Source organism: Pocillopora damicornis, chromosome 10, assembly GCF_964200805.1.
Source record: "Pocillopora damicornis chromosome 10, jaPocDami1.2, whole genome shotgun sequence".
Taxonomy (NCBI): domain Eukaryota; kingdom Metazoa; phylum Cnidaria; class Anthozoa; order Scleractinia; family Pocilloporidae; genus Pocillopora; species Pocillopora damicornis.
This window is the reverse complement of record NC_142679.1, coordinates 3,410,611-3,427,036: the sequence shown is the minus strand read 5'-3', so window position 1 is coordinate 3,427,036 and position 16,426 is coordinate 3,410,611. Positions and strand designations below refer to the sequence as shown.

Here is a 16,426-nt window from a genome sequence, read left to right as displayed (position 1 = left end):
ATCAGTGAGGTCAGAAACAATCAGACATGGGAAATTCTACAAAGAAACATATTGCTCTAGCTGTGCTTGAATCTATTCAGCCCTTAGTGTTCCTTTCAAAACTGTTAGAAATAAATGTAATTGACAAGTCAAGCCATACTAAAGAATAAAGTTGTCACTATAGAGTACAAACAGAGATCAAACTTGAACAGCTACCAGCGAATTTCCCAAAGCGGCTGGGTTCTTTACCAACAGTGTCTTTGAGACCTTGCTCGGTGAGTAGAAATTGACTCTCTGCTTTCTGTTGTGTTATAATTTACATTTTAATTACATTTACAATCTCTGCACTTATTCTGAAATTTTCCCATATACAATTGTAAACGAATTACATTCTTTCAGACTGAGATAGATCACGGAAACGTTAGCAGTCCAGAGTGATCACGGAAAAGTATGCGTACGTCAAATCTATTTGAGGCATCGGTGCATTTCAAAATTTTTTTGTTTTTGTTTTGATGGACAGAGGAAATGGATGAAACTCTTCCCTAGATCACGATAATGAATAGCCAACGTCTTTCCTAAACAGATAGAATTATTTCCTTACGTAAAAGAACGTTTCTTTTACAATCCGTGTCCATGTTTGATGTTATGAAAATAATGCGGATTTGGTCTCTGTACCTCATTCACTCCCAGGAGTGACGTTAAAGTAATATTTTTTACATTTACTAAGTGCTAAAATAGCGAGGTACTCCACGAAAGGCAAACCAAAAGAAATGAAAAACCCGGAGTATTTTTTTCTTGTGTATTAAGCTTCATGATTCCTATAAATATCAAGATGGTATGGGAGCATTTTGACTTCCACGCAAATATTCCTTGGACTAAAGTTTTACCTTTTCTAACATAGAGACTTTCTGGCACTACGAGACGAAAATGGAAAATTTCGTGTTAGTCTTGGTATTGGCAGTTTCCCTCACGTTGGTAAGAGGTAAGAAAAACTTTCCATCGCTCGTTGTCCGGCATTGTGGAAAAGAGAAATTATGATACAGTTTGTAATGAAACAAATTTTATTTCGGACCTGCGGAATAAAATAAAGAAAAGCAATGAACCTCGCCGGTGAGCTGGAAGCAATTGCACAAAACAAATCTGAAGAAAAATTCAGCCTTCGAAGGGATTCGAACCCAGGCCTTCCAAGTTGGGCGCTATTATTAACTGAGCTACTATGCAACGCATTGCAATCAACTTATTTACCTATCAATGATCAATTTATTCCTAGCTAATGTCGACCCGTGTCACTGTGACACCACATTCGAACCGGCGAGATGTTACAAAGATCGCACTGATCAACGCCTGCTTCAAAATTATATCTTAAACGAGAGAGACCCAACATTAAGCAACTATCGAGGAAAATCAATCGAGTGGACAAATTGGCAAAACTACTTACCAGAATTCATCTGCCGCTGCGCGAATGAAGCCAAACTTCTTGGATTAGACGTTTTCGGTATCCAATTTTATGGTAAGGAATTCTTTGCTTCCATACCTTCGCATCAACAGCATTTGTGCTGCATTCTATACGAAAGCTTTACACCCGTATATGCAAATTTCACACACTTAGAGATTATGATTATGATATTAGGAAGTCACCTTAATTAGTATGAAAACTAATAGAGTTCAATTAGTGTCATGGATCAAGTTCATTGCATTGATACACAAAGATAGTATATATTACTATTAAAGGTGAGTGTTGGGCGGATAAACTGTCAGTCCTGAGACAGAAAGGATGGATCTCCAGGGAACTAGCAGAGCCAAGCGACTGCGTGGATGGTCAGTTTCAACCTTGTAGCAACACGAGGTACTGCAGTGGAATTCGCCACAGAATGATGGTCTACCATATTGTTGGTGAGAACAACCCCGTATCTTGTGGTCATTCTCTACTGTTGTTTTATTCATAGTTACCACACACAACTTGTGTGTAGGTGAAGCGCGCCCGCATAAAAACAGACGATTTTCTTTCTCATCTCTAGAAAGGAAAACTGTTTCTTCATGCAAGAGAGCACGTGTACCAATTTGTTCTTTTTCCTAATTAATAACTCAGAACAACACTTGGTACAGAGTAATAAAAGGCAATCGGCCAAAAGGTGAATGTGGTCAGCAGTAGCTATAGTGAATAAAATCATACCTTAGCGAGTATGGGGACCCTTCCCCCATTCCCCCCCCTCCCTCCCCTCCGTTCCCGCTGGATTTAAAATAACATAGGGTCGGCACGTTTCGACAAAACTCAGTCAGGTTCAAGAAAGTTTGATTACAATATTAGCACATGTTCTATTTCAAAGAAATAGTCTTAACTGAAAATACAATTCTTCCATTAGCAATAGCCAAATTTGAAATCTGGTATACCGCAAAGCCCTCTATGGGCTAAATGGCATGCTAATGCGACCAAATTCAAACAAAAACCCCGTTAACGACCCATATTTTGTAATTTACTTATCAGTGATCTCTTTCAACAGACATGTGCGACATTCATATCGAGAAACTCGGTTGTTACAGAATGAGATTCCAAAGTCAACCCTTCCTACCTGAGTACGTCCTCAGTGACAGAGACCCCAAGGCGCAAAAGACCTGGAGCGGGATACGCATAGACTGGCCTAACTGGTATAAGCATTTGCCGGACTTTGTTTGCCGCTGTGCACAAAGAATCAAGCAAAAAGGATACGGATGGAAGATCTTTGGCATCAGAAACTGGGGTTGGAATTGAGTATTGGCGTTTCTATAGTTTCCCTTTGGGTACTTAGGAAAGCGAAATTCCTCATAAACTCATGAAACTGCACCGATGTCCTTCTAATTACCATCAAGGTGGCCTCCAGGCTATCTGGAATTGTGGAATTAGCACATCTGACCGTAGTTAAACAATCCACAGCAACACCTAGGGTTATCATTTATGATTAAAATTGAAAGCTTGATTCTTATGCTGGATTTTAATTTTCTTTCATGCAGGGGAATGCTGGAGCGGTAATACCACATCTGACACCTTTCTTCTTCAGATGGTGGCCAACGTAGGCGAATGCAAGAACCAATGTTTCAAAGATTGCAAACACGATGATCCATTTTGCACAGGAACAGATAACTCCAATGCCGTTTATGTAATTGGTAATGGCTAATGTTATGTAGATCTTCAGTTTAGCGGCTTTCAGTACAAGCGTTTAGATAAAAGCATTCAGATGAAAGACATGTGGGAAACGATAGCTTCTTATAGTTACATACTTTTATTTTTTTTCGTTCTCATCAATGCCAAAGCTGTTTACCACCTAAAGAAGGTGTATGTAGTTGTCCAAAATCAATTTAATTTGCATAAATAAAAACCCATGACATAAAAATCGATAAAAAAATGCTAAACATTATCCTTGCACAGCGAGTGTGTGACTTTATTCCCGCCATACTTAGTTCTTGACATAAATTTTTTTCTTTATAGTTGACAACTCAAATGAGGCGGGAAGTGGATGATGTGATGAAATTATGGCCTACGACTGAACTTTTAGCTCACTCAAGCGTAATGATTATTGATCGTCATGTTGGATATGAGAAGTCTTCAGTTATCCCAATAGACCTCTAGACTGATCATATAACGTATACTGAATTAAAAGAGGTGAATAGTAGAATCTAACAGGTTTGACTCGTTGACTCTAAAGGCTGGCAATCTGCGCACTCGAAAAGCCTTAATTCCATCATCGTGTATCCTTCACTTGAGCAAGTCTAAATAAGCCCCTTCGATGTTGGATAGGTATTCATGATAAATTTTTCTGACTCTTTTCATTCCCGACTTTATGCGAGTGCTGCTTTTATAACCGTTTCTAAATTGATCCTTGCACCTTTTCCCATTCTGCCCTTACCTGGCTACTGTCCCCTATGACCAGCACTTGTTAAGTTTCAGCGTGCTAATTTCATTCAACTACCCCTTCCATCCTTATCGCCCACATTTCCAAAACCTTATATCCACCATCACCGCCACAAACACACACACACACACACCACATAAACACCACAAACTGCAGCTGCAATTGGGGAAGTCATTCCTTTTTCTGCCGAAAAAAATTCCTCTTTACCAAAGAGCAACAATCCATTCCAAAAACTCAGCCAATTAAATTTTTCCCATCTTCTAGGGAGGAGAGAGTAGAAAAATGTTTTCATCGAATAAATGTGCAAAGCGGATTGAGATCTTGAGTTTTTTCACGATAGGCATGAAAGTTAGGCGAAACTAAGAGACGATGGAGATAAGGCGATGTTGTTATGACAGCAGGATCGGCATTAAAACGCAGACGAATAACACCCATGAAATTTCTTTACGTTTTAAATAATATGTAATTTGCGTGGTTTTCAGATAAGAATCTCAACTTCAATCTGCATAATTTTGCTCTCGATGTCTAGTTTTAGAAAGGCAACACGGAAGAAGTTTGCTGACTGTTTTTGCATATTTTGTACCTACTCTCCGATCTAAATTTCAGTTACGTGCATTATCATATTTGAATTGTCCTTTCCACAAATCACGACTTCCACTATTCCATCTACTACCAAAGTCAAAGTACTCCCATTGGGACGTTTCTTTCTAAGAGCTGATTTACAGCAGAAGACTCATAACGGCTCTTTGTCTTGAAGTCTCGAATTAATATTTAAATCTTGTATTGATTTGTTTAAGGTCCATTAATGTTCCCATAAAGAGTGCTTTCGTCACGAGATGACTATCGCTCTGATCTTGGAGGTATTTAATCAGCCCATTTAAATGTCTCATAAAATAAAAGACGTAGATAGAATTACCTGTTCTGTAATTATCACAAGATAACCTGAAATGTGCCTGGTTAAAATAAATTACGGACCCAAAGGACGACCTCCGAACTCAAAAGTATGAACCATTGCCCTCTTACAAAGGAAAATTAATACGAGCAAAATTTTGGATCGTGCTACGAGAAAAACACCGTGATTGACAGTATTATAGCATACAGCAGGTGTTCGACATTGTCAGTTATCGAAAAAACAATGATTCTCTGCTAACGCGAGAAAGGAGCACTTACTAGTTTACTTGGCATAAACCAGGATGGATGCACCCAAGAGTTGGACAACTCTCAAAGATCACACTATTAAATTTTAAAAACTTTCATTACAAATGACTTCTACGACCTTTCTGTTTAAGTTTCCATCTTTCTTTTCACTTTCTTTATCCCCACAGTCCATTGATTCAGTGTCGCCGAAAAGGCGCCACCTACAGGGTAACACAACAGCCTCTTCAACATCTCCCTTAGGAACAGTTCGCATGAAAGGACAGCCTAATACTTTATCACCTTTATGTTTTCCTTCGTCGTCCAGCCACAGTTTTGTTTGATAACAAAGTTATCATTTTCAATTTTAGGGTGCAAAGAGGACCATAATCCGGGGCACCAATGTTTGACAAAGTTCAGCTGTTTCAAGAGTTCAAAAACAGATCAGAAAAGCCCAAAAAAATGGCAAATTTGAAAAAAAAACTTCAAAAAGGCAACCCTAAAATTGGTTTGACAAGCCATACAGTACATGATTCATGCCTAACGTAAACTGCTACGTAGCTACTACAAAGAAGGATTATCAATTTTTCTCTCTATGATAAGCTGGAAGCTGCATCTCTTACAGTTACACGTGTGTAGGAAAAAACAGAGGGATATAATTAGAATGATACTATACGCACAGCTTTTTAGCTGTCTTCAACTGTTTTTATTTTTGTTAATTTTAATCACTTTATGCCCATGATTTAACAAAAGCGTGATAACATGGATCACTAAAATCTTCTTTGCAAGACAAAGAAACGTGACCTCATATAGCTCTAATACCTTTGAAAACAAACCTTCTGTACTATACTCAACAGATACAACACAACGAGAGTGCTTTTAACCAAAAAAAGATAAAAAAATTTTTTTTTCATCGACTATGAGTTATTAATTTACAGGGGTCGTCTCTTAGAGGACATCGCCTCTCTCTTCGTGTAACTTCATATGTTTCCTAAGCGAATTAACCTCACTGAAGCGCTTCTTACACTCCTTCAATCGACACAAGAAAGGTCTGTCTGAGGTATGCACATGCGAGTGCTTCTTCCTGTCACTTGAGTTGCCAAAACGGCGTCCACAGTCGGGAAAAGTGCATAGAAATGGCTTCTCTCCAGTATGTGTCCTCTTGTGTATTTTCAGATTCTCCGCACGTGAAAATCGCCTACCACATCCAAGATACATGCACATAAAAGGCTTCTCCCCAGTATGAACTCGCAGATGGTTCACTAGCCTGTAGCGTTCCTTGAATGGAAGCCCATTCCTGGAACAGTCCTTCCAACGGCATACGTATCGCAGTGAGGTGCTGTTGTAAATATGAAGCTCAGTGACATGGCCTACCAAGTGGTCTATGGTGCCAAACACTTGATCGCACACAGAACTAAGCTCTTTATCATGATGCTGAACTACCCAGCAGCACTTTAGTGGGTTATGAGGCGCAGGCAGAGCCAGGCTATAGGTGATGGGTGGATCCACAGCAATTCCCAACCCTGGCGGTGCATTGTAACTCGCAGAAAAACTCTGAAAATTCAAGTTGCTTCCATCGTATTCTTTTCTGGGAAAGGTTAGCTGGGCACTTTGAAAGTCTTGATGGGAGTTATCCCAGGCTTGAGGAGGCATTCCATGCTGGACTGTGGACGATAATGTACTGCCCGTGAAGAAAGCTCCTTCGTAGCAAGATATTGGTATAATATTGGTTTCCAACTCGCCAGAATCTCTTTGAGGCATGGTGTGAACGATTTGGTCACTATCTCTCATAGCTGAAGCGCAAGGGGAACCTTTGAAAAAGCTGTGGGGCGGCGCCCCACGAAAGCCTAAGGTGCACGAGCTCGACGGCATAGTTGATCCGACCACGTACGAGTCTGAGGGCTGCAGAAAGTCCAAACAAGGCAACGCTGGAATTTGGGTAAAGGGCACACGAAAGCCGGCCATTTTACAAGCCTCTCTACGAATTCAAGTGAAACTGTACGAGAAGAGTTCAATTATTTGAGTGCTTCGGGTAAACAAAACAAGCTCTAATTATGTAATATCATACAAATCGACCAAGCAGGCCTGTCGATTTTTATTTTTAATCCGCACATCCTAATAAATGTTCACGTGTTTAATACATCAATCACTGAGCATCCATATTATTGTTATGGTAATTTGCGGCTACTTTCTTTATGGCGTATCTGCTACGAAAAAATAACGACGATCATATTTCAACACCTTTGTCTCAATCACGTAGTTCGGACAACGTCTTGGTTCGTTTCCAAGCACGAGTACAACTTCGCAAGTGTAATAAAAACTTCAATCAACGTCTCCAAGATAGAAGAGTAAAAGCTATGACAAGAGACAAGAAGATTTTCCGTCTCAACGAGCAGAATGAACCATATGCATTTCTAGCAACTTGTAAATATAGAATCCTTCCCTCTAATAATGGGAAGATGGACAATCGACACTAACAAAGGAAGTTTACCTTACCAAATTTCTGGTTTTTCTCAGCATGGCTAAAAGGCACCAAAATGCCGTAAACACTTTCACAGGCACTACGATATTAATTAGAATTTTTAGGACTATACTGTTTACTTAGCCGATAACATGCTTAAAGACCATTTTATAGTGCTGTTATAGATATTAAAAGATTGCATAAACACCAGCTACGTTAAAAAAATCACAACAGAAAAGGTAGCAGTCAGTAAGTCCGTCGCACAACGAAACGACACTTTTCATCACTGCATGAAGTGTCAGTCACAAGGTAAATGAATTGAGAAGAAAAAATATTAGGGAGGCCAAAAATAACGGTGACATGATCGGCCATCATGGATTCATGGTTGTCCTTTTCACTATGAAATTGGGAGCTTTTCAGCTTTTTCGCACGACATTAAATTAATAGTTAAATTACATAATCGGCGAGTCAAAAAGGCTTTTAGCGGAAAATGTTTCACAATAGACTACCCTTATCTCAACTCTACAAAACAAAGGAATGAGTTTCCTCAAAATGAGGCGTTTTAATAACAAGATATCTTTCGGTACTTCTTATAAAACTGTCTTCTGTTAGCAAAAGAACAACTAATATCAAATTCAATTACGAAAGGTATTAAATACATATTCAATTTTCAAGTCAACTTTAAGGCTTTTAATTTCCTCCTCAAGTAATTATGGCTTGACAATATGCAAGTCGTAGGAGGTTTTCCTAATTAAGAAAAAACAACAAGGACAAGTGAAAAACTAGACCAGTCGTATTATGCATTAACTAAGGGAACATTATACCTCAATTAACCCTCATATGAATACAAAATGCCACAATGCTCACTATGTAACCAGAGAATCCTGTTTATTATTTTGAGACAATAGTCAATCTAACGCGACAAAACTGCTAACAGTTGGAATTTAACATGAAAATTCACACGTCCTCTTAAAAACCGTAACCCTTTTAAAGTTTCTTTGTGTATCGTCCATATAAACCAACTTATATTATAAATGAAAAACGAAGCAAAATTGATAAAAAAAAACTACCAAGAAGTATCACTTAGGAATTTCACCATGTTTGTTGTTTAGGAAAAAACATATATTTATGCTTAGGAAGAAATGATTACTGTACACCAAACGTTGTACACCTTAGCCTCTTTCTTGTCAATAGCCTTGTATACTAAATTTATTCTGTCGTTTTATTTTAGTTATTGTATCAAAAATACGTACATCGGTTTTTTTTCACATGGCAAGGGAGTCTTGTCTCTAAAACTGAGCCTTATTTGACTACCAGGCATTACAAGAGCGACGATGACGAGGTTTTCGGAAGACCTTACATCAGAATTCACTGAGGTAAAATTTACGGGGTTCTAAACGTTTTCTGCCAATATTTCTGTCCCTTTACCTTCCAGAACACCCAAAGCACAAACAGAGTATGCATCAGATCCCGACATTATATTCAAGACAAATACCCGCGTATTTCCTTCAGAAAGATGAATGATATTAGAAGCTGTTTGAAGCTTGCCGCGAACACCACCTGTGACGTCATGTTCAAGGCTTGATGTTGTTATGGCGTTAGAAAATCCCCCATCGGATTTAACAAACACTTCTCTAAGTAATGATGCATCTAGAGATGGGATAGTAAAGGTGGATCAGCAATGCTGAAAGCTTTATGTGAGTTAGTAGAATAAGAAAGTTAGTGAGCGTTAAACTAGGTAATGAGAGAACGACAGATTTTCTTTTCCTGTCAAGGTCCATCTTATTTTGAGGAAAAAAAATTATCAGTACTACAAGTGACCCTCTAGTCCCTGGCCCTAAAATCTAAAATGTCCCGTTACCTGGTTTTTCTGGAGGCTTGTCAAAAATCCCATCTACATCTGTCAAAAACACAACCCGTCTGGGTCGAAGCTCTTCCACCAGTTTCTAAAAGTCATAGGGAAAGATATCACAAACTGAGACCTACATATCTCCCTAGAGCCGTCCTAGAACCCATTTTTAACAAAATACATACATGAACAGTCTTTCAGGCACAGATATCTAATGGCACCCTGCCCTGTGGCAAACAAAATAATTTGGTTTTATCAACTGAGTTGAGCCTGTGATAAGGTAAATTGGCCACCGTAAAGAGTTTCGCGCGTCAGCCCTTCGTCAGAGCGAAATGATCCATCTGAAAGAAGTGCCTGTAGTAGACAGTTCCCTCTTCTGAATGTCCCTTTAATACACGAGACTTGACGATTGAGGTATTTTGAAAAAAACTACAGGCCGCAGTTTGCAGTCTGCTGTTTAGCATGTCCCCGCTTCTCTCATTTAGATTCGTGGATACTTGTTTACACCTAAATCTTTAACATAAGAGTTCCGCGCGGCGCGTTAACATAATTTTTTTATTATTTTCTTTTACTCGCCCGACGGACTCCGCCGAAAAGGGGGACTGCTCGTAATCTAATCTTGTCTAATCACCAGGACAAACCTCAATGATTTTGTCTCCACTCAGTATAGCACAACCCTGTGCATCATCCAATACACAGTCACCATGGAGAACTGGCACAAAACCCTCTTGCAAAAGTTCTATGATTGGGCTTAAAGTCATTCTGTTGACACGGCCTTTCCTTGTTACCCATGATCCACAAGGCTTCAATCACACAGAGAAAAAAGGAAAAGAAAGCCATTACTTTACGATTCTAACTGATATTCCACCGGTTTCAATAAATTTAAGCTAGACGCATATTTCAATTGTTGTCGGGGTACCTATGGGGTATTCACCGTAACCTCGGTGCCTGGGGGGGGGGGGGGAAGGGGAGGGGAGGGGAGGGGAATAACCAAGTTGGTGTCACTCCAGATAACAAAGTCGGTATCACTCCAGATGTTATAGGGGCAGTCAGTGTGTTTCAAACCAACCGAAATTCTTTCTTCATGTGCAGTTGAAGATTCTAGTTTTTTAAGTTTCAGAAAAAAAACAAAGAAATTGTAATAATAGCCAACTACATGTACCAACTTCAACTTAAAGCGACCCACAGTTGGTGACACTGTAAACAGTTTTACACGAGTGGAATGGACATTCCTTGCCGATCAAAGCTTAGCTGCTTAAGAAAGGCGACTTTAGACCGGTTAAAAGGTCTCTTAACAAAGAAGATTTAATGCCACTCAACAGCAAGAAATATAACCTACTGCTATGAGCAAAAACAGCTCCTTTAGAAACCACCAAATTTGCAAAGCAATGATCAATGTGTAGCACATTTTCCATGGATAAGCCACATCCCTGATTTGTTACAAAACTTTTTGGAGAAAGGGTGCCTGTGTTAATAGTAATCAACCCATGTTAATGGTAATGATGAGGTATTCAATCAAAGGAAACGAACAAACATGCTTCTTCTGTTATGTTTTACATATTTCCTCTCATTTTTACCATCAAAAGAATATTGAAAAAAATAACATCGAAGTAGAGTTATAATTATAACTGCTGGCCAGTCGGTAAATTCTTTAAAAGCACCTAACCAAGTCTAGTTAATATTATCGAATTGTGTTGGATTTCATATTGTGCAGGAAAATGTTTCTTCAACCTTAAATGCCTATAAGTGATAAAAATGAAACCTCTCCCCATAATATCCATAAGTTATCCAGCAAACAGGTAATGGGAATACTCAAACTTATGGAGTAGAAGCTGTTATCTTGATCTAACACCAAACTCTCATTATTAATTAACAAGGAAATGTCTAGCAACTAGAGGGGAGGATTAACAATCAGATCTCAGGAGTTAAAAATGGTTGACAAACTAGACTATGTACCAATTCAAAATGCAGATTTTTGAACCAAAGAGACTCCTTACATTCAATAAAACACAGTTAAGAAGGTTTTGCACTACATGTGCATGTAGTGTGCAGGTCTGCCATGATTAAGAGCATTGAACAAGCATTGCACTTTGATAATTTTTCTCCACCTATAGGTTGTCACTCAACTACAAAACTGTACCTTCACCCAATATAAGTCATGTTTCAAGTGATAGAAAATAGTGACAGGATTCCAAATCAACAATCTACTACAGGAAGCTCTCTGCTCCGAAACTATGGTTTCACAGGCCAGTTGGCAGCAGTACCAGATTGGTATAAGGAAGAAAAAGGTTTCAGGTTCATGGAAGCTCAAATCACTTTTTCAGGTTTAGCTTCCTGTGACGTAATTACAGCTTACATTTTGTAATCAATAATTGTCAACCACTCATCTTAAAAGGACTCACATATGATTTATGATAAAATATGTTTTTCTCACTGAAGGATTATCACATTTTTTACCTAAAGGACTGATTGACCTTGGCAAGTACACCTACACTGTACTTACTGAAATTCCCAATGCTGGAATACCACTGTCAACAAACACTTCGGTGATTATATGTAACAGCTATCAAAACAGAAAACAACCAAAAAAAGAAAAATGTTATTTTACAAGGACCAAATTACAAGGCTCCTTTTTCAAGGTACAGATACATATGTAGTCTTGAGGTCAAATAAAGGGCCTATTTTTCCCCTTCAACTAAAAGCACAAACCTATTTTTAAGCTGTCACCTTGTACATTAATCAGTAAGTTGTCTGCAGTCATCCCATGTCTTTTAAGTCCAACATTCAAAGTTTAAAGTAAATTACGTCAACATGAAAATAAAATGTATACAACATGTTTCCTTAAACCAAGAACAAACTTTTTAATATGATGCACCTTGGTCACCGAGAGCCTGGTTTTAGCAAACCCAATACGGCCCTTTGAAGTGTCATTTGAGAATCCATGTGCTGTTCCATACTCATGGGCCTGAAAGTGTCCAAAGGATCTATAATTCCAGAGGGGAAATACACATAATTATTAACCTTTTACATCAATATGCTTAATTTACCTATTTTTCTCTATTCATATCCTATGGTGAGGAGAATTTGTTCAACAATCAAGTCCTTCTTGAGTGTGTGGTCACTTCCTGCATTCTCATAACCTTAATTTTTGATTCAGGAGTGATACTGAATTAAAAAAAAATAAAAATTGATGCTAATCACTCTTACGGATAAAACAGCCAAACAGTGAAACCTGGCTAACATGTGAGACAACCAAAAGTAAACTCTTCTGAAATGGCTGTTTAGGGGTGTTACAATAGTTGAAAGATATTATTCAACTTTGTCACGTTTTAATGTCTTTTGATTTTCCTAAGTCCTCCAGATGAATTTCTGCAGCACGCAAGAATACCTGCACTGTGCTTCAACCTACCCAGCGCCATGAATGACGATACATTTTCCAGCGGGGAGTTTTTTCACCAGCTCAGCCGCAGCTAAGATTGCCTCACGTTTGACGGTTTCAAAAACATTTTTGTGCGTAACTGCAGAACCTCCAAGTTTTATGACGACTTCTACTGCGCATTTGTCCGCCATAAACATGGACGGAGTAACAAGAATGGTAGATTTCGACAGGCGTTCGTAGATGCTCTCTCCAGTCCTCCTCTGTAGGAAAGTTGGTACCAGCCTACTGAAGTTCCTCGGCCAAAATAAATGAATTAAGTATTAAAATGTGTAGCAGAGGGGCATTTTGCTGCGCATGTCCGGTAAATTTTAGTTTGATACGAGAAACCGCTGGTATGCGCCTGCGTCGGTTTCCCTTTCGAGAATCACGAAAGAAAAGAAGCAGTAAAATACGTCGGAAAAAACAATGGTTCGAGTATTTGAGACAACCTTTCTTCTCATTTTTTCTTCTGTAACGTAGATGGAAGCGGCAAATCCTTGAATAAAAATAAATAGTGTGATGTGTGGAAGGAAGTTATTTTCAGAATGCAAAAGATTGTTCGAGTCTTGTCTCGTGATTGTCTGGGCGATCGATGAAGATGGTGTTATTTTTGAAGGATGCAAGTGGCCTGTCGAAGAGTACAAAAGAATTGGATAGTATACTTTTATCGTGTCATTGCTATCTCAAGTTATCGGTGATCATTTGAAGTACTCGCCTTTCTGTAAGCGTTTTTTAGAGCTTCAACTGTACTGCTAGTGCAGTGTACCTCCAATTTTGGTAAAAATGTAAAGTTTACAGAGGTTTATGTTTTGTTTCAAAAGTTTTTTTTTGACATGAATCACAACCGGCAGGGCCGATTACCAAAATAAAAAAGGTCAATTTCGAGTAAAGAAAAGTAAGACAATGCTAATGCTAGAGATATGGTAGCTCCATCTGGTTAGAAATGGAGGAATAATTATGGATTTTATCAGAGTAAGATAAAGTCTTTTCAATCATTAGTCTCGGAAATATCATCAGATATGATCGATGATGTGGGGAAATTGTGAAAGAAAACAAGTACTACTTTGGGCTTCCAGTTGTAAGATGAATAGTTAAATCAATTATTACCCAGTGAAAATCACTACCATTTATCATTTCAACTGCACAAAAAAATCATATACACTCTTTGCAACCTTATTCTCCAACCTATTAAATTACAAGAGTTGTGTGACAATTTGATGGTCTGAAAAGACTCTTACACATGCTAAACAACAAAGAACTAGTAAGGCTGATATTTAACAGTGAGGGTAAAAAAAAAAGCCTTTTCTTTTCAGGAATAAGACTTAGTGAGGTCAGATTAAACTAATGTGAAGAGGTTTGTTGATCTCTTTATGAAAATTGATGCTTTACATCTATCAGATTTTAGAGAAATGAGACCTAAGTCAAAAGGGGACTTTGATATTGCATATTCTGCAGTAATGGGCATCAGCTTGGATGCCTATTTGCAGAAATTAATAGTTTTCAAGCCAGGGGTTTGGCTGTGCTAATTTTAAGGCAGAAAATCATAAATCAGTCGCTTAAGAAATTTTTAGCTCTGCCTGGAAGCTCAAACACTGTTATGGAACAGGACAATATTTCACCTGATCACTCCTCATATTGTTTTCCCATGAAATTTGGACAAAACTTTCACAAAACTTTATTGGTAATTTTATAGTTGCAAAAAAAGGTATAGACACAAGTTGCATATAGCATAAGCTAGTTGAGGCAAGTTGTGTGGAGAGAACAAAAGATTGATAATTTATACCAGTAGTAAGCTTCTGGTACTAATGACATTCTCTTGAATGCCAGCTTGCCACAGCAAATGTCACACCTATCCTTTCTGTCAATAGTACTGACCATATGTAGTGGGGTCACTTCACATCTCCCTAAACAGCAGAGAACACAATAGTTAATTCCAATCATCAGTCTCAATTAAGAAATAAAAATTGAAGGATCAAGACTTATCTGGCAAAGAGAAATACAAGTCAAACTGGTTTGAAGACATTTTAACCCGAAATTCGTTTTCAAATGACAGAAATACTGTAGTTCACATTCTAAAGAAAGAGAGTTCCAGCCCCTTGAGTAATTATTCATTTATTGTATCGCTCACCTCATGTTTTAAGAACCAGAGAAAGTTAGATAATTTTAATCTGCGAGTTTTATAGTACACTTCGACTCAAAATTCATTTCGTATGGCAGAAGTATTCTACTGAAATAAACAAGACAGAATGAAGCTGACGCCATCCGTTTCGAATAACACATGAACATGAAGAAAACGGCACCAGTTTAAACTCATGAGACAAAGCCCACGGATTTTTTTGAGGTAAATGAACTGGTTAGACCGAAGGCTAAATAAATAAACAATGAACTGACAGTGGTGAGAGATTTGGGGGCCATGTGATAAAAAAAGTTCTACCGAAGTTTATCCTCTAGTTAGCCCTTCAAGCCCAAAAGGGCAATCAGAAAAATTCTCACCAAAACACAGCAAAAAAATTAGATAAAACCGCAGATGATCGAGGCAAGACTATAAACGTTGTTAAGACGCATGCCTACGTACCAAGTACAACAGACTTGGAGAGCAAAATGGCCAAAGACAGTTGTGAGCCATGACTTTGAAAATCCACCTCAACCTCCCAAAAATGAATTCGCCGAAGGTTATAGAAAGAGCAACTCAATCCTGAAGCTGGAATATTTTTTTAAGCCTTGTGTCCAATGGGACAACAAAGAGAAAGAAGATAAGATGTTATTTGAAGTGATTTGAAGCTTGGGGGCCACCTCGAACTTAACGTAATTTTATTTCAAAGTTGAAGTAAAATAAGATCAAATTGTAAACTACCTTCTATTATCGTAACGAATATCTCACGATCGCCTCCACACATCACTTCGTGATTTATAGAAGTAAGACATCAACATCTTAAGACTAACCTTCAAGGTTTGTAGTCTCATGTGCACATCTTGATCGTCAGCAAATCAAATCTCAAACTTCAAGTTTTCGACTTTTTTTCGCGTTTTGTTCGCACTTTGATCATTAAAATATCCTCATCCGAAGAGCCAGCAAACTCCACAAGTATCCACAGAGTTAGAAATGGTAGTAAACTTGTCATACTCTTCCATCCCTCTCCAAAAAATATCACAGAAAGGTGTCGATCGCTCAGTTGAAAACCCGCAAAAGCGCGCTGAAAATATCAAAATGGCGCCGAACGCGCCGAACAAATTTTCTTGGCGCATGCGCAACAAAATGCCCCTCTGCTAAAATGTGTTGGAAAGGAAAATAAAGTGGTCAACAAGAATAATAATGAAACAAAATGAAAAAACAAAACAAAACAAAACAAGAAAAAAAAAGAAAAATCAACAGAAAAATAAATCAATCAAATACATAGTTACAAAAATGTACTCACTCGCACTAAAACATAATTAAAATTTTCAAAAATATTTACTTTCTAGGGAAACAAATTGAAATTTAATTAAACGATTTGCGTTAACTTTGTTTACTGCCTCTATCTCAAAACAAATGGCAACAATATCTTGAATAATCTGCGATTTAGAACTACACCAGTCATTTTTCTGTGTTGTGAAAAATCGATAATATGCATAACAGTTCCATTTCAAGGTGCGGTTAAAATTGGCGAGCCTATTGTATACCAATATTTACATTAATTCGCTTGAATGACGCCTGATTC

At 38.1% G+C, this 16,426-nt stretch overlaps 3 protein-coding genes and 1 long non-coding RNA gene across 8 annotated transcripts; 1 reads left to right on the top strand and 3 right to left on the bottom strand.

Annotated features, from left to right (window-relative positions):
* Window positions 1-180: 180 nt before the first annotated feature.
* LOC113684710 (uncharacterized) lies at window positions 181-4,282 on the top strand. 3 transcript variants are annotated; one of them, XM_089183637.1, is made up of 7 exons: window positions 181-254; window positions 881-961; window positions 1,250-1,489; window positions 1,711-1,872; window positions 2,481-2,717; window positions 2,968-3,120; window positions 3,443-4,282. In XM_089183637.1, the coding sequence occupies exons 2-7, from the start codon at window positions 907-909 to the stop codon at window positions 3,472-3,474; spliced, it is 879 nt and encodes a 292-aa protein (XP_089039763.1). In that variant the 5' UTR covers window positions 181-254; window positions 881-906; the 3' UTR covers window positions 3,475-4,282. The 3 variants fall into 3 exon arrangements, with proteins under 3 accessions (XP_089039763.1, XP_089039765.1, XP_089039764.1); XM_089183639.1 differs by lacking the exon at window positions 1,250-1,489 and having other exon boundaries at window positions 3,443-4,280; XM_089183638.1 differs by lacking the exon at window positions 181-254 and having other exon boundaries at window positions 597-961.
* Window positions 4,283-5,683: 1,401 nt separating this feature from the next.
* On the bottom strand, window positions 5,684-7,565 carry LOC113684718 (uncharacterized). Its single transcript, XM_027202109.2, has one exon. It carries the CDS (start codon window positions 6,963-6,965, stop codon window positions 5,949-5,951), a length of 1,017 nt encoding a protein of 338 aa, XP_027057910.2. The 5' UTR covers window positions 6,966-7,565; the 3' UTR covers window positions 5,684-5,948.
* A 434-nt stretch (window positions 7,566-7,999) lies between these two features.
* LOC113684719 (uncharacterized) lies at window positions 8,000-13,016 on the bottom strand. 2 transcript variants are annotated; one of them, XM_027202111.2, is made up of 6 exons: window positions 12,720-13,016; window positions 12,186-12,294; window positions 11,814-11,873; window positions 9,952-10,113; window positions 9,323-9,407; window positions 8,000-9,111 (listed from the first exon to the last, which is right to left on the bottom strand). In XM_027202111.2, the coding sequence occupies exons 1-6, from the start codon at window positions 12,884-12,886 to the stop codon at window positions 8,855-8,857; spliced, it is 840 nt and encodes a 279-aa protein (XP_027057912.2). In that variant the 5' UTR covers window positions 12,887-13,016; the 3' UTR covers window positions 8,000-8,854. The 2 variants fall into 2 exon arrangements, with proteins under 2 accessions (XP_027057912.2, XP_089042326.1); XM_089186200.1 differs by having other exon boundaries at window positions 8,000-8,208; window positions 12,720-13,000.
* Window positions 13,017-14,379: 1,363 nt separating this feature from the next.
* On the bottom strand, window positions 14,380-15,998 carry LOC113679079 (uncharacterized). Of its 2 annotated transcripts, XR_016180716.1 has the most exons (3): window positions 15,672-15,977; window positions 15,304-15,376; window positions 14,380-14,632 (listed from the first exon to the last, which is right to left on the bottom strand). It is a non-coding gene; the product is annotated as an uncharacterized LOC113679079 (long non-coding RNA). The 2 variants fall into 2 exon arrangements; XR_016180717.1 differs by lacking the exon at window positions 15,304-15,376 and having other exon boundaries at window positions 15,672-15,998.
* Window positions 15,999-16,426: the final 428 nt, after the last annotated feature.

Bases quoted from the DNA above. Each gene is read 5' to 3' on its own strand.
- LOC113684718 (XM_027202109.2), bottom strand. From the start codon at position 6,965: ATGGCCGGCTTTCGTGTGCCCTTTACCCAAATTCCAGCGTTGCCTTGT.
- LOC113684719 (XM_027202111.2), bottom strand. From the start codon at position 12,886: ATGTTTATGGCGGACAAATGCGCAGTAGAAGTCGTCATAAAACTTGGA. The intron at 11,874-12,185 runs GTGCATCATATT...CTGTTTTGATAG, and splicing joins CCAGGCTCTCGGTGACCAAG to CTGTTACATATAATCACCGA. The intron at 9,112-9,322 runs GTAACGGGACAT...TCCCATCTCTAG, and splicing joins CAAGCCTCCAGAAAAACCAG to ATGCATCATTACTTAGAGAA.
- LOC113684710 (XM_089183637.1), top strand. From the start codon at position 907: ATGGAAAATTTCGTGTTAGTCTTGGTATTGGCAGTTTCCCTCACGTTG. The intron at 962-1,249 runs GTAAGAAAAACT...ATTTATTCCTAG, and splicing joins TTCCCTCACGTTGGTAAGAG to CTAATGTCGACCCGTGTCAC. The intron at 1,490-1,710 runs GTAAGGAATTCT...TTACTATTAAAG, and splicing joins TTTCGGTATCCAATTTTATG to GTGAGTGTTGGGCGGATAAA.